The sequence below is a fragment of the Telmatherina bonti genome (genome assembly GCF_933228915.1).
Source record: "Telmatherina bonti genome assembly, chromosome: 20".
Lineage (NCBI taxonomy): Eukaryota > Metazoa > Chordata > Actinopteri > Atheriniformes > Telmatherinidae > Telmatherina > Telmatherina bonti.
In genome coordinates this window covers 15136151-15151858 of record NC_136618.1, presented here as the reverse complement: position 1 = coordinate 15151858, position 15708 = coordinate 15136151, and the positions used below count along the sequence as shown (strand labels likewise).

Sequence of the window (15708 nt, the reverse complement as noted above, 5' to 3'; positions counted from 1 at the left end):
TGTCACAGTGCGGTTTTATTAGCTCATATAGTCTCAAGTTTTTCATCCTGTCTGCATTCTTGAACTGCACATGTGCGCGTGTGTGCGCACGGTTTTATGTGTGTGCGTGTGTTTATGGACGTGTGTGTGTTTCAGCCTGTCAGTATGACATGGTTGGCCCAGAAGGTATCGTTGAGTCCCATCAGATCATCAGAGATGGGAAAGCTGGTGCTGCTGAAGCTGTGGACTGTAAATGGTACATCCGTGCTCCGCCACGCTCCAAGGTTGGTGACATAAATCAGTCCCACATTCAACTGTAAATTCAATTTGAAGCCAAATTTGAAATGTCACATAATAAAAAAAACCACATAAATTTAAACTGTATTGCAGTCACATGGGTTGATGACAGCTTGACCCGAAGGGCTGCTACCCAGCTAACAAATATTTCGCTTTTATATCCATTCCTTTCGGTTTCTACTGAGTATGTTTCCTTAATAATGATCTGTTTCCATGTGGTATTCCTACACTTGTGCAGCAAGATCAGGGGTTGCATCAGAATGCTTTGATATTGCATGTTGATTTGTCTCTTAGCAGTATTTCAATGTGAGTGTTTGTGGCATGCAGTGGGTTTGGAACATGTACCCCCGCTAGGGTCAAACGGCAGCCAGAATGGTTTAGTTGGGGTCAAACCCATTTCCTAATCAGCACACTGTTGCCAAGAGGAACAGAGGGGGGGGGTTGAAGAAGCAGAGAGTGATAGGAGGAAAGCAGAAAGAGACTTGTGCAAACCAGACAGAGAGAGGCACTCCTGATGAAACGGTGTTGCCATGCAGAATGACCCCAAGGCCCAGCAGCTTCCATTAGTTTTCACCACTAGTGTTAAGGATGCAACCCTGCATGCATATACAAATACAGAAGGGCACACATGCAAATACACACCTTAACTTCATCCCCCAACACTCACTGGACATGCTTCCTTATCTACAAGCGGTTGCTGTGCTGCATGAATGCTAAAGGATTAAAAGTCTCCTGAGGCTAAAAGCTGTAGTTGAGGAAAAGGCCGTTTTTATGAACGTTACAACCTCTCAAATGTGTCCAGGGCTTGAACCCAGACGCATATTTAAATTCCAGTTCATGACTGCAGTAAATCTACTTCTCAATTAGTGTTGGCTCATATCTTGGTGAATTTGCAGAATTTGATTTAATAGAATATGAGCGTTTTTTTTTGTTTGTTTTTTTTCCTTTTATAGCTTGAGCAGCTATTTCAAGCTATTTCAAGGACTAAAAGTATCCTGAGGTATGTAATTGAAAAGGCTAAAGGATTTAGTCACTATTTCAGGACTTTAATTGAAAAAGCATGACCTTCACAAGCCTGGGCAGGTACTTTTAATGTTGCTGTGACAGCATATTCAGACTTTAGATGAAAAACACTTCCTTTACAGTGAATCTGAAATTGAATTAGATTTAGGACAGAATCTACGGTGGCCGAAAGATGCAAATTCGCTTTATATACAAAAACCTACCGCATACAGGAAAACCCTGCATTTTTATTCTCAAAACAAAAGTGCTCCGACGTTATCAAAGTTCCGACTATGCTTACACCAATCGTGCTAAATCAGCTGATCTATTTATAATATTGTACAAGATTAAAAACAAATGTAAAAACAAAAAGAAATACAGAAAGAAATAATACATACCTTGATGTAGTTTCTCTCCCTGCCATCACTTTGTCTAAACTTCACAACAGTACCTCTGTTCTCATCACTGTTGTCTGTCTCTCGGGTGAAAACTGCTGGCTGCAGGACAGGTGTCGCGCCGAAAAAGCACCCCTGCCATGAAAAGCATCCTCCCCCTCAAGGAGCAAAGTAACATCATTTCATCTGTAGGTGGTATATTTTCATTGTTACCCTTAAAAATTTACATACATATGCATATATGTATATGTATGTGTATATATATATATATATATATATATATATATATATATATATATATATATATATATATATATATGTGTGTGTGTGTGCTTTTCACAGCAGGGGTGCTCTTTTTAAGTACGATGTCAGACCTACCGTTAAGGTACATAATGGATTTTTTTACATTTGGCCTTAGTCTTGTGCAATATTATGAAATTATTCAGCCGCAAAGCATCATTCTTCCCTACGTGCAAAATTTTTAGCTTGCACATGCAAATTTCTACTCACAATTTGGGATCTCAGTAGATCTGGCCCTTAGTGTTTAAATGTCACTTATTTACCAATATCCTGCCCAGAAATGGATGTGCAACCGTCATTGTACCAATAATTTCATTTTATGTCATTTAGTTTCCACAACTTTAATAGTAGTCCTAATTCATCTTGTTTTTTGGGAGCCATGTACTGTATGTGCCTCTATTAAAGAGCTAATGAAGACGGTTTGGTGAGGTTTGATCAGATCACTGGGGCTGACCAATCTACGTTGTCTGGGCTTTATAGGGAGGGATCTGTATGCAGAGAAACAAAGAACTTTGCTATTTCAGATGCGTGAGACACTGAAGCTGTGAGACCAGCTCAGTTGTGTCACAATCTGTTTCACTGATGCAGTACATGTTAATGTTACATAATGTTCTTCTTCGCTTTTATGACCATCGAAGAGTTATTCTGACTTGGTGCGGTGCATTTACGGGAAGGTACACTAATGTCCCAATGCATGCTCATCAGTTATCAACTAAACAAATCTGGGGCATTATTTATTTTACACTGTGTTGTATTATAGCATGCAAAAATCAGTTAGCTACAGCTGGAGGAAACATACTTCTTTTGGTTGTTTATAGAAGCTTTGTTGTTGTGAGCACTAAATGTATTAAATAAACTTTTTTTTATTGATATATTTGTTTATTAATCACATTGCATTTTTTCTTATCATTTCTGACTTTTTCACTTATAATCAATGTGTTAATTAGCATGAAAAAAACGTGCATTTATAAAAGGGATCGCACTTACTTCTGAACCTCGATACTGCTCACAAATGTGGAGATAATATTTAATCACTATTTCAATACTCTTTTATTATTTTTGTTGTTTCAAAAGAAAAACAACAAATCTAAAATTCTACTAATAAATTTTGAGTAAATTTTGAGTGTTCTCTTGCTTCTTAAAATGAAAAGAAACGTACTGTTTCATGTAGCAGCTGTATGCGGTTCATACATACCGGCTTCTGATACGACTGGCTGATAACATTAGTTGGACTGTGATTCATGACCACAGCAGCTGTTCTTATCTGGCAAACCCTTCCTGTTACATATTCCCTGCTAATGTCCTTGTTTCCCGTGGAAATGTCCTTATTATTCACTTCCTTTTAAAGTCAAGGCCACATGAACTATAAGACTGCGCCATCCATGTTCAGACGTTCTGAGTCATCACGGTGGCTCCTGATAAATGTAATGGCTGATTTTTCAAAAAGCACTATCGATAACTCAGCCACTCTGTGAAGTGCAAATTTCTGGCGGCGCGTTTCAGGCATGGCACCAAAGATGATCGCATTCATAGCCACAGTCATTGAAGTGTGTGTGTGTGGCTATGATGGGGGTTATGTGCATAGAGCGTTAGTGTATGTGAGCCTTCAGAAGGAAATGCTTTAAATTGATTTAAATGAATGTTGAATTTCAACCTGCAGAGGTGTCTCATGGGGCAAATCAGCAGTCGAAGGTAGGCGGTTACTGGCACTGATAGACAAGGAAGCTAATAAGACTTTGTGTATAACTTAGTCTTGAGAGTCGTGAAGCGCTCACCTGCACTGCAACACTCATAAAACATATAAAACCTCACTTTTAAGCCTTTTTGTCACACGTGCATGCTCATATGTTACTGCAGTGAAGGAAATGCTGAGCGAATGCAGCCGAAGCTTCACATCCCCCCACCCCTATTACTGTACATGTGCATGCATGTGATTGCACTCCTCTATGCTGCTACAGTACTGCACTGTAGCCAGTGTGCCAGAAACAGCAGAGAGATAATGACATCCTATACCGGAGGCTCTAATTAGACTGCACAGGAGCACTCCAGAGAGAAAGCAGGGGTACAGAGGAGGAAGAACGGGAAGGGAGGGGAAAAAGGGAAGATACTTAATAATGCATTTTATCGAAGGTCTAAATGTATAGGGGATTGAGTTTAGGGGTGAGATGGCAGATGGCAGAGATGGTGAGGGTAGACATACCTGCAGGTAAGCAGTAATGGCCATGTGTTGTTGCCAGAAGTGACAGCACTGCAGCACTTTGAATGCATTGGTTTTACTACTTTGCTCCAGCGTGTGTCATTTTAGCACCAGCTTTTACTTTAAAATGATTTAGTGGACACCGACTGCATATAAATAAATTAATTTAACTTTACTGATGTCAAAAGTAACAAAGTCCAATGTTTAATCAGAAGCAAGACTGTGAAATTCATTTTAACTTCTCAGATGCATGTCTCTGTTTCCGCTGCTCTGACAGCCATTCAGACCCATCTGACAGATGTTAGTCATATGCAGGGAGATTTTCAGACCATTTTTGTCCTTTCTATTTTTCCACCACCACTGTCTGCACTGGCTGACACCTCTGCTTGTTTTCATAAAGATAATGGTCACAATATAGACAGTCTTTCTGACTGTAATGAGCAGCATCCACAGATGCAGGCGCGTTCACGCCACAGACAGAAGATGTTCATCCCCTGGTCAGTGATGGAATCCTCGTCATTAGTAGGCACTGCGATCAATAAAGCAGAAGCCCATTTTCTCACCTTTTAGATTTAAAATTTGTGATTTTACCATTCCTGATCCACTGCAGTTCTTTTGGGTCTGCAGTCTGCTGTTTTTCTTCATTATCGGCCAGTCAGATCTTATCAGATGGAGCAGCAGAAAACTGTCCGTATGTCTCGGATTCTGTTGTGTATTTGCCACATAATGAGGCGCTTGAGTTCACCTTCCAGTCAGCACACACAGCAACAGTATCTATCAGACAATGAGTTTGAGTGTGCAGCATGATCAAAGATATTACATCTAAAGAGATTTAGTTATCTTTCTTCAGCAGGAGGTGCATGGATGATATGGAACAAATTCAGCCCACAAAATACCAACTAACACAATATCATTTCATAAAGAGATCAGCAAGCATTAAACTGGCATCTTGGTATAACACTGTTATACCATCTATGGTATAACAATGTAGGTAGGCTATACATATATATATATATATATATATATATATATATATATATATATATATATATATATTTTTTTTTTTTTTTTTTTTTTTTTTTTTTGTTTTTGTTTTTTTTTGTTGTTGTTGTTGTTGTAGCTTTTTTTTATATGTTAAAGGCATCCCTTACAAGGAATCAGGAGTTGTTCAATATCTTGCTATTAACTTGTATGTATTCTATACTATATTATTGTTATGTGTAAAACATTAGTTTTTGAGATTTTCAAATATTTGTGTTCAGTATTTCAACTTTCTGGAAATGTTTGGAAAACAAATTGCATAAAAACCTGAGTAAAAACAAACATCTTTATGCACTTTTCCCCCACACAGTATATCCTGTAACTATGCATTAAAAAAAAAAAAAACTCTTCATGATGAGTGAATTGAGTCGTCATCAGGACATCAAACTGCTAAGTATTGCAAGTGTCATGACTCCTTCCAGACAGCAGTGTAGTGGTTCAGATGCTCTTTAATTACTGCAAACTCAATGTTTTAATGACCTCTTAGCTACCAGATAAAGTCTATGCAAAAGGCCTTCTGCTCAGTTTAGTGTTTTGCATTCTCAAGTAATTTTCTTCCGCTGAAATAACTCCATAGCTGGTTACAGATAGTTGCATTCAGCACATTCTTTGTGCTGTGGATGGAAACTCCATGCTTTATTTGCCCACTACTCGGTTGAATAACTTAGCCAAGTGTCTTAATTAATGTGCATCCTTCAATTCTTTGTATTTTAAGTTGTAAATTAGAAGAAGAATGTTGATATGTTGGCTCTACTATGATATTAAATTGCATCTTATGTAGTCTTGTTTTTAGCTATAGACAACTAAAGCTGACCATTATACACACACACACACACACACACACACATATATATATATATATATATATATATATATATATATATATATATATATATATATATATATATATATATATATATATATTATCTTTTAGATAAAAGATAATTCACTTCTATATGAGACCATAGAAGAAGAGCTCAGCATGTTTTCACCCTCTGATCAATTTGACTTGTCATGTTGTCAAATCCAGGTTGACATTGCAAGGTCCATTATCCCGTTCCATCTGTAGCTTCCGTCTTTGGGCATTTAAAGCATCACATTTCTCTGTCACAGTTAGGGAGCGGTCCACTCATTAACCGTAATGGTGGCAAACGCTGTGCGCAGCCAACCAAAACCATGGCTGCGATTGGCCGATCTCATCCTGATGAATGAGTGACAGACAATGATGTGGGGGCAATCGGGTAGCGCACAATAGCTGCTCTGAAGAGTCAAGGTGGGGAGCAAGGTGGATATTTGATTAAACAAGGGATTATTATGAAGAAATCATAACCATACAGCATACTTAAACATTAGAATAAACCTAAGGTGAGTGTGTTTACATAGTGTAGTAATACTTTGGGTAGGTAATTACTTCTAAGGTGAAAACTGAATTTATTTTTAAAAAAAAAAAAAAAAAAAAAGGTTGGGGACATTTTTGCTGTTGACATTCAAAACTTGAAGCAAAGGGCCCAAGGTCTCCTTAAAGTTTAATAAGGTTGTAAGTTTTGTGCAATGCTTTATCTTAACAGATATGGATAATGAGTCTAAAGCTAATAGACCCGTCTTTGAGTCCTCATTCGATATGCGGATGTAATGGCTTTGTACTAGCTGCAGCCTTTCAGTCTTGTTTCATTCAAGAGTTGCTATATCAGGCACTGGGATAGTGACTAAAATACATGAACAGTATAATAAGGAGCTGAAATCTTTTTCTCTCACTCTTTTTTTCTTACGTAGTCATTCCTTTCTCTGATATGTCGAAGTGCATGATGTCCTTTCATTTTCCTCTCTTGATCACTGTTTTTGCCTTGTTTTCGTTCCCCTTTCTTCCTCCCCATATTGGACAGATCTACCTACGTTTTCTGGACTACGAGATGGCAAATTCCAATGAGTGCAAGCGCAACTTTGTGGCTGTGTACGATGGTGGCAGGTGGGACTTTTTAATCTCTCTCGTTTGACCTTGATAGCTCTGTTCTTGTCATGTTATGTTTTAGGTCAGAACAGCCTGAGAAAGTTAAATAATAATAAATCAAAACAAGATTTAATCTTTAAAAAGAAAAAAAAATCAAAACAAGATTTAATTTTAAAAATTTAAATAAACATTGTCATGTTTTAGTTGTTTTGGTGCCTTAAATAGAAACATTTAGGGATCATTTTATTTGATCAAAGTTAAAGAAATTGTTTTCACTTTCATATTTATTTAATAAATCACAACATGAATAGCAGTTCAACTTATTATATTTTTTACTTTTTTCCACTGATAAATCAAGACATAAGATGGTAATTATGTTATCTAGCAAATGATAATCTCCTCACTGTGATGTTTGACTGGAAGTGTACAAGTGTTTAAGTTATAATTACACAACATGCTGTGACACAGCAAGAAAACAAAACAGGAAAAACAAAAAAAGAAACATCTGAAACCCTGACTGACCACTAACTATTCTGGTTCGGTTGTATCTAAACATCCCTTTTCATCATCCTGTTCACCCTCAGACATTATCAGACTGATTTTAATAAGCAACAAGTGATTGAGACGTTGACATTTCTGACTGTTTTTGTTTGAATACATCGTCTGAAATAAGAAACAGTTGCATTATTGTACTTAAATGTCCTACATTCACAATGTAACAACAGTGTAGCTCTGAACTATTTACAGTTTCTATGTATTCTACCAAAGAATTTGTATATCCCTAATTTTTTGTGAGTGGTATATATAGATATATGGATATATTTCCAGTCAAAAGTTAGTTGTGTAGTGTCCATATACATATATATATATATATATATATATATATATATATATATATATATATATATATATATATATATATATATATATATATATATATGTATATATATATATATATATATATATATATATATATATATATATATATATATATATATATATATATATATATATATACATATATATATATATACATATTAAATATATATGTATGTGTGTGTGTATTCTATAGTCGCTCCACACAGAAAGGCCACTGTTCAAATCTCCCCACAGTTGAAGTTCAAACTAGCGACCTTTTTACTGTGATCCAGCAGTGCTAACCATTACACCATTGTGCTCTAAATGTACAGTATTTTTTTTATTTGTTTATTTATATTCTTACTTACTTACTATGTAAAAATCTCATGTTTTTTTACATATTCATTCAAAACACAAAGACATCAACAAGTCTCAAGATATCAAATTCCTATTTTAACATATTTGGAGGATTCATTTACCTGCAAGCAGTCTTCTATTTCCTGCCTGCATAGCAAACAACTGCTGACCTAAGCTTCTCATCCTAAACTCTGATATGAGAGTGATATTGATGTCCTTGAAACTTTAGTAAGCAGATTTCCTGTTTCCTTCCAACTCTCTTATCACTGACATGACTGCATATAAATAACACATTTTTCATCATGAGATGAGATATTAAGCACTCATTAAAGATAGCAGTACTCGATGAAATGAGATAAGGTTGTAATTGAATCGTTATCTACAATAACCATAACAACAATATGAGCACAGCCCGGGCCTGGATGGAAACGGCAATCGTGAGCTACTATACTGCTCTGTTCAACTGTGAGGATTATTAACATGCACAGCAGATGCCCCTCTCGCTCTGTAATAAAATATGCATTTTTATGTCCCCCTATCTTTTTTCAGTTCGGTGGAAGACCTGAAGAGCAAGTTCTGCTCCACGGTGGCCAATGATATCATGCTAGTGTCCACGCTGGGAGTCGTCCGCATGTGGGCAGACGAGCTGAGCCGCAGAAGTCGCTTCCGCATCCTTTTCACCACCTACCAAGAGCGTAAGAAACTCCCTTAAAACAAATAACGACGTCATGTACTGCAGCATGGTGATGACAAAGCAAATCGAACGAGGGATGGTGTTTAGTGGGAACCATAAATGACAGAGTATATTGCAGCTCAGCTCTGCTGCACAAACACAGGCACCGGGATAGACACTATAACATCAGCCACAAAAAACACTAGACAGAAGAATTCCAGGATAAGATGCAGTTTGTTTACATCTTTTTAACCGAAGACCTCAAAGAGATTCCCACACATGTGCAAATGTTTCTATTATTGACAGAGCAGCGAGTTGGACCTTGTAACAACGGTGTGGATAAAAAGGACTGGAGATTCTGAATGTGCGACACGTCAGTGTAAATAAATAATCCTCAAATAGGCAACTACGCACAGAGAATTATTAGCATCAACGTTTCTGGAAATCAAAAAGCATCTTTTGAATATACAATATTCATTTGTAAAAGAACAAGAAGATGAACGGAGAAATACAAGGAGGAATAAATGATGATAATTTAGAGAGGAAAAAAAAGTGAAAATCCAAAAGGGAAGCTCCATAATAAATAAATGGACATTTGTGTGTGTGTGTGTGTGTGTGTGTGTGTGTGTGTGTGTGTGTGTGTGTGTGTGTGTGTGTGTGTGTGGAGGGGGGGGGGGGGGGGGGGGGTTCTTACAAGATTTAATTTATATAATTTTATTTTCATAACTTGGCTTCATTTCTTTGCATTTCTTAGTCTTTTGCACATTTTTATTAGCTTTTGCTATATTTCTTTTATTTCTATTAGAGCAGTCAGTCAGTCTTGGGAGTTGGGAGTTAGATTCCAGGCTTCCCCTGACAATGTGCTGAAGTGTTCTTGGGCAAGACACTGAACCCTATGTTGCCCCCAATGAGCCTATCGGGTGTGTATGTAAGTCGCTTTGGCTAAAAGCGTCTGCTAAATGACTGTAGAATAGAATAGATATAATGCATTGGTGCCCTAAGTTAACTTGCGAGTCAATAAATATTCATTGCACACTTTTATGTTTTACTAAATGTATCAAAACAGGATTTTTCTTGAGTTTTTAATATCTCTGAAACCAGTTTTGTACCAGAAGTTATAGAATAAGGCAGTCAGATTACGTGTTGCATTTATCAACTTAAAGTTGAATGACTTTAGACACAGATGCGCACATGCTTACTCTCTCTAAGACCACCTCCAACCACCTCACCTTCATTTAGAAACAACCATAGTTTCCATATTCTTTCATTTATCCAGGTTAGCTGTTTCAAAGTCACTGGAAACTATTCATCATGGGCTGCCTAGAGAGGAGGAGGAGGGCTCTGTGAATCAGCTGTGGGTTACACAGCTGGTGGTATTTGAGATACAACATACTACAGTGGTAATCGAGCTTACATCAACAGTAGATAAAGATGACTTTAGTGTGGACAGAGAACCATCTTGCAGCCCTTTAAAGCGAAGTGTCTGTGTAAAAATAAATTTGTAGTTATAACTCTGTTATTTCTTCATCAACGACAGACACCGTGTGCGCTTTAATCATGCATTTTAAGAAGCACTCTTCAAGGAAATGTGCTTTAAAGTGTCTTTAAAAGCAATTGCTTCAGCAGACCTACGTTTTTACACATTCATTGTAGTTCAGGAAAGAAACAAGTGAAAAGTATTGACAAAAAAAAGGCTAAAGTAAAAGGACAATGTAGAGAGAAATAACAAAAGCAAGACTGAATATAAAAATTAAATGACAAAAGTTTTAAAGTAAACATAAATGGTGATAACAGGCAATGGAAAAATAAAGAAAAAACAGACAAAAATTACTGATAAATGTAATAAGGCAAAAAAAAAAATAGAAAAACAAAAGCATTTTGGAACAAATATGGAAAAACTTAGTTTTAGTCATGAAATGTAAATTTAAGAAATTATAAATTCCTACATTTATTTCTCTGTTTTCTTTTTAAAGTGATTTTTACTAAATCTTGAACCAATGTTTGTTAAGTCAATGTCCTTTTTGCAAGACCTTTTTTTTTTACCAAGATGAACCAGGATGTGCTGTTGCTGGGGCAACAATTTAGTCTAAGTCACTCAGGCGATCAGCCTTTAGAGCAGCATCCACCACGACTCAGCAGCACTGCACCAACTCTCAGCTGTGAACGTCCCTCTGGAAAGCTAAAGCTTTCCGTACACATCAACTTTTGTCAAGATATGTCTGGACTGTAAACCTTAATGGTCCATACCAGGTGTGTGATGCAACCTTTTTCTGTATTCCCTTTTGCTCCAGTAGAAATAATCAGTCAATAAGGGTGTAATTATTATGACTAAAGAGCCAAAATTAAAACAAAAAGTTACCAGCACTGCCGAGCCCTTTTTTCATTACAGGTGGGGGCTCATCTACATTCACTCTGCAAGCACTATAAGTGTGCATGTCTGACGTAAACTCACACACACACACACACACACGCACAGCTGGATATGGAGCTTACAAGGCAGTTTTTACGATAAGTGTTCCCCAACCACTGTTGATCCTAAACCTTTTTCATGTTTGCTCCCAGCAGAACCAGCAGCTGTTAGAGGACCATTCACAGCTGCTGACTCCCAGCGAGTTTGCTTCTGCATGGAGGGCAATGTCCCCAAACACAAACATCCACTTTTATCATCTGTGCAGCATTCGCACCGGATCTAGCTCTGTTTCCAGCTTCACTCACACTCACTCAGCCCTACAATGCAGGACTGTAGTGTACAATTACAAATGTGGCATAAAGGAAAGTAGAAGAAAGTAAAAACCCTCTTTACCCAAGAAGCAATTATGTCCAAGGTGATAAACGTGACTTTGTGACTTCGCAGCTGTCAGTATTGTTACGCCTCATCTGTAACACGTCCCTGGGGCTGCAGACGGAAATTTGCTAGGGCTTCAACACATGCTTTGCTTCTTGTTCCTTGCAGAGTTTCTTTCCTGCGTTCATGACGATGTCAGAGACTGACACTCAAGTCTATTAGTGGAGAAACCTCTCCTCAGTCATAATCAGATCATGCTGTCTTTACGCACTTGTTACTTTCACTCCTTTGCAATCAAGAAGATGTGGATGGAGAGTTTGCGTCACTACATTCAGGATGTGTGTTTTATTAACTGGTAAAATTTAAAAATGGAAAAACTGTTTCATCCATTAGTTCTACTCAGACAATACCATAGAGTATGCTTGCCACTTGAAGCATGTACCAGTCGACTAGGAAACTTGACCATATGTCAGTTTAACACCATGGCAACCATTCTCACACAGCTAATGTGGAATTAAAGTCATAAGAAAGTGCGGGGCTACAAATTAAGGGTTATTGTGCAAAACTAGACAGCGAGATTTTGGATCCATTTTATTTTAACCAGGTGTGTTGGACCAGAGAAACGTCTAAAAACTGCAGGATAGTGGCCCTCAAGGACCACAAGTGTACATCTTTACACTGGGGGGAAGTCATTTTATCTGCCATCCCTACATGAGATGGGAGAAATGCAACTCGACTGATTTCACAATGTCATCTTCAGAGTAAGCGAGTCGGTAAAATGACATGATTCTTTGCTGAAATTCAGATGAACTGATCAGATTTCCTTCCTTGTGATCACGTTATGCCACTAACACAACACTTCCTTTGTGTTTTGACTTTGACGTTACTTGCTTGGAACTAGAATTCCAAGTTACTTGGTCTGCATTAAAAAAAAAGAACAAGACAAAAACATCTTCCCTCTCCCCAGCCACATTTGCCAACTCTGCAGGGGGGGATCCCAAGGCGTTCCCAGGCCAGCCAAGAGATATAATCCCTCCAGCGTGTCCTGGGTCTTCCCCGGGGTCTCCTCCCAGGGGGACGTGCCTGGAACACCTCACCAGGGAGGCGTCCAGGAGGCATCCTGACCAGATGCCCGAGCCACATCAACTGGTTCCTCTCGATGCGGAGGAGCAGCGGCTCTACTCTGAGCCCCTCCCGGATGACCGAGCTCCTCACCCTATCTCTAAGGGAGAGCCCGGCCACCCTGTGGAGGAAACTCATTTCAGCCGCCTGTATACCTATGTATAGCCTGTGTATGAGGTGTTGAGGGGATCCGACTTGGTGGCCTCAGGATTGGGTCCCTGCTTTTTGCAAATGATATAGTCCTGTTGGCTTCATCTGGTCGTGATCTCCAGCTCTCCCTTAAGCGATTTGTGGCCGAGTGTGAAGCAGCTGGGATGAGAATCAGCACCTCCAAATCTGAGACCATGGTCCTCAGCTGGAATAGGGTGGATTGCCCTCTCCGGGTCGGGAGTCAGGTCCTGCCTCAAGTGGAGGGGTTTAAATATCTCGGGGTCTTGTTCACGAGTGAGGGAAGGATGGAGCGTGAGATCGACAGATGGATCGGTGCGGACTCTGCACCGGTCTGTTGTGGTAAAGAAGGAGCTGAGCCAGAAGGCGAAGCTCTTGATTTACCATTCGATCTACATTCCTACCCTCACCTATGGTCATGAGCTGTGGGTCGTGACCGAAAGAACGAGGTAATATAGTAACTTCTAAATAACTGGTAAATATTTTAGTATCAGTTCAAGCAAAAAGCTGTGCTTAAAAAAAAGAAAAGAAAAAAAGACCCATTTATGCCTAATGTTAATGTGTCAAACATATTTGTCACTCAGTTGTCAAAGAGCTTGCAGACACTCTACCCAAGTAGGGCAGCATTGAAGGACATCATGATGGCGGTTTTTCACAGTAAAGTTTAATATGAACCAGCAAAAGGATGAAAAATGAGGAAAGAAATGGCTGAACTTTTTGAAGAAAGCCTGACAACTTTAATGCGCTGTTTTTTATGTTTCGTCCTTAAAATATGGATTATTATGCTCTCTTCTATTGTTGCCATTGTTCCTCTTGACTGACACTGAAATTTTAGCAGAATTCGGAAGTAAACTGTACTCTTCGCTGCCTTCCAGTGGGTGTATTGCCAAACATGCCAACATAAAGAATGCCTGGCAGTGATATTTGACAGTGTTTACAATTAATGTACCTATTAACTGCAGTAAAATCTGCATAAATGGACTTTTACTTAAAAAGATGCAAACAAGACTGTTAAATTGCAGTTACTGTCATGATCATTAGAGGTCATTTTTTATGTTTCGGTAGTTAGTAGGACAATTTCCTTTATAGAGAGTGCAAAACACAAATTGTTTATTCGACTGCTTCATGAGAAATTTCCAAATCTCATTCATCCATTCATTCATTATCCAAACTACTTTTTCCAGTTAAGGGTCACAGGGAAGCTGGAACCTATCTCAGCAGTCTTTGGGCGAGAGGCGGGGTACACCCTGGACAGATCACAAGTCCATCGCAGATTTCCAAATCTCAGATGATCAAATATCTTAATCTGAAGTCTCGCTAAGATTGAATGGTTTTAAATTAGTTTTCTAATCCTCCAACAGGTTCCCCCACGCTCCAACAAGTTCATTACAATTTTCTAGATTCTAGTTCTTCGTGTTAAAAAATAAAAAAGAAAGAAAATAGCAAGAGGTGCACAGTAATCTAGGAGCAGCATTAGTGTATTCATCAAAAGCATTTTATATAGTCAAACTATAATAGCATGAAAAACTGTAGCAACGGATGTGTACAGGTTAAAAACAAAACCTGGAAAAGTTCTGACAGACCTGAGAGATTACAAAACACCAAGTGCTTCTGGAAACTTTGACTACATTGATGAAAGAACACCATAATTTTTAAAGGAAACTAGACTCCTGGATAAGACACAAAACATATTGAAATGCATATTAACGGGTTGATTTCATAAATTCTCAATAATCAGTTGCAACATTTCACATCAGATGAGCCCCTTAATTCGCAGAGCTCAGCTAAGGTGAGACTATTTTCATCCACCACTCATTTAGCAGTTCATTTATGCTACCAGCAGTGACTGTGAGCATTTCTGTGTGGGAAAAAGGGCCGTTTTATAGCACAGTGGCTGAAAATTAATTTTGCAGGAGATTAGAGCAAATTGCTCTCTACAATGTCTGGTTTCACTGTAGAACAAGAGTCAGTGCAACCGTAGGGAGTGGGCTCCCTCTGGTGGCTGGTGGAACAATAACACTACCGATGCCAGTTAATAATATACTGAAATGGATAAGTACCTGGAAAAAGAAAATGATTGGGATGGTATTACTTCACCAGGAGAGCCGGTTGTACTCAGGAAATGCTGGCAAAGGCCCGGGTGGGATAGGTCACAGAAAGAGATAGAGATAAGTCACTCTAATTCGGTGTGTTATTTTTCACTTGGGATGAAAGCTGTAATAAAAACGGCTATACATCACAGTGGTAACACTGTCAGAGTCCCCAGCTCTGCCATACCACTGCCAAGCTCCTTCAGCAGCAGTGGCAGTACTGTGTGGGAGTGGGGACAAAGTGAAAGATAAAGATAGACAATGAGATGTGCAACAGCAAAGAGAGGAAGGACATCTCCTCTGGAACAGCCGGCCGGCAGCTAAACAGAGTCATCTGTTATAGTGACACATCAGGAGCAACTTTTAAAACTTTACCAGTTCTGCCAGAGTAATGCCAGACTTTTACTTGCAATTGGGGATGGGGGATTGGATCGAAGTCTTGATTCGATGCAATCAGTTGTTTTCTATTATAGGCTATGTGTGAATTGGCTTGAAA

At 38.5% G+C, this 15708-nt stretch overlaps 1 protein-coding gene across 1 annotated transcript in view; it reads left to right on the top strand.

The window, feature by feature from the left end:
- Positions 1-15708, top strand: part of neto1l (neuropilin (NRP) and tolloid (TLL)-like 1, like) — a gene marked incomplete at its 5' end in the record, with an annotated part of 89527 nt that overhangs the window by 59630 nt on the left and 14189 nt on the right. Inside the window, 3 exons of the mRNA XM_079259364.1 lie at positions 136-263; positions 7095-7177; positions 8924-9069. Of these exons, the coding sequence (XP_079115490.1) occupies positions 136-263; positions 7095-7177; positions 8924-9069 (357 nt within the window). The remainder of the gene's footprint in view (positions 1-135; positions 264-7094; positions 7178-8923; positions 9070-15708) is intronic.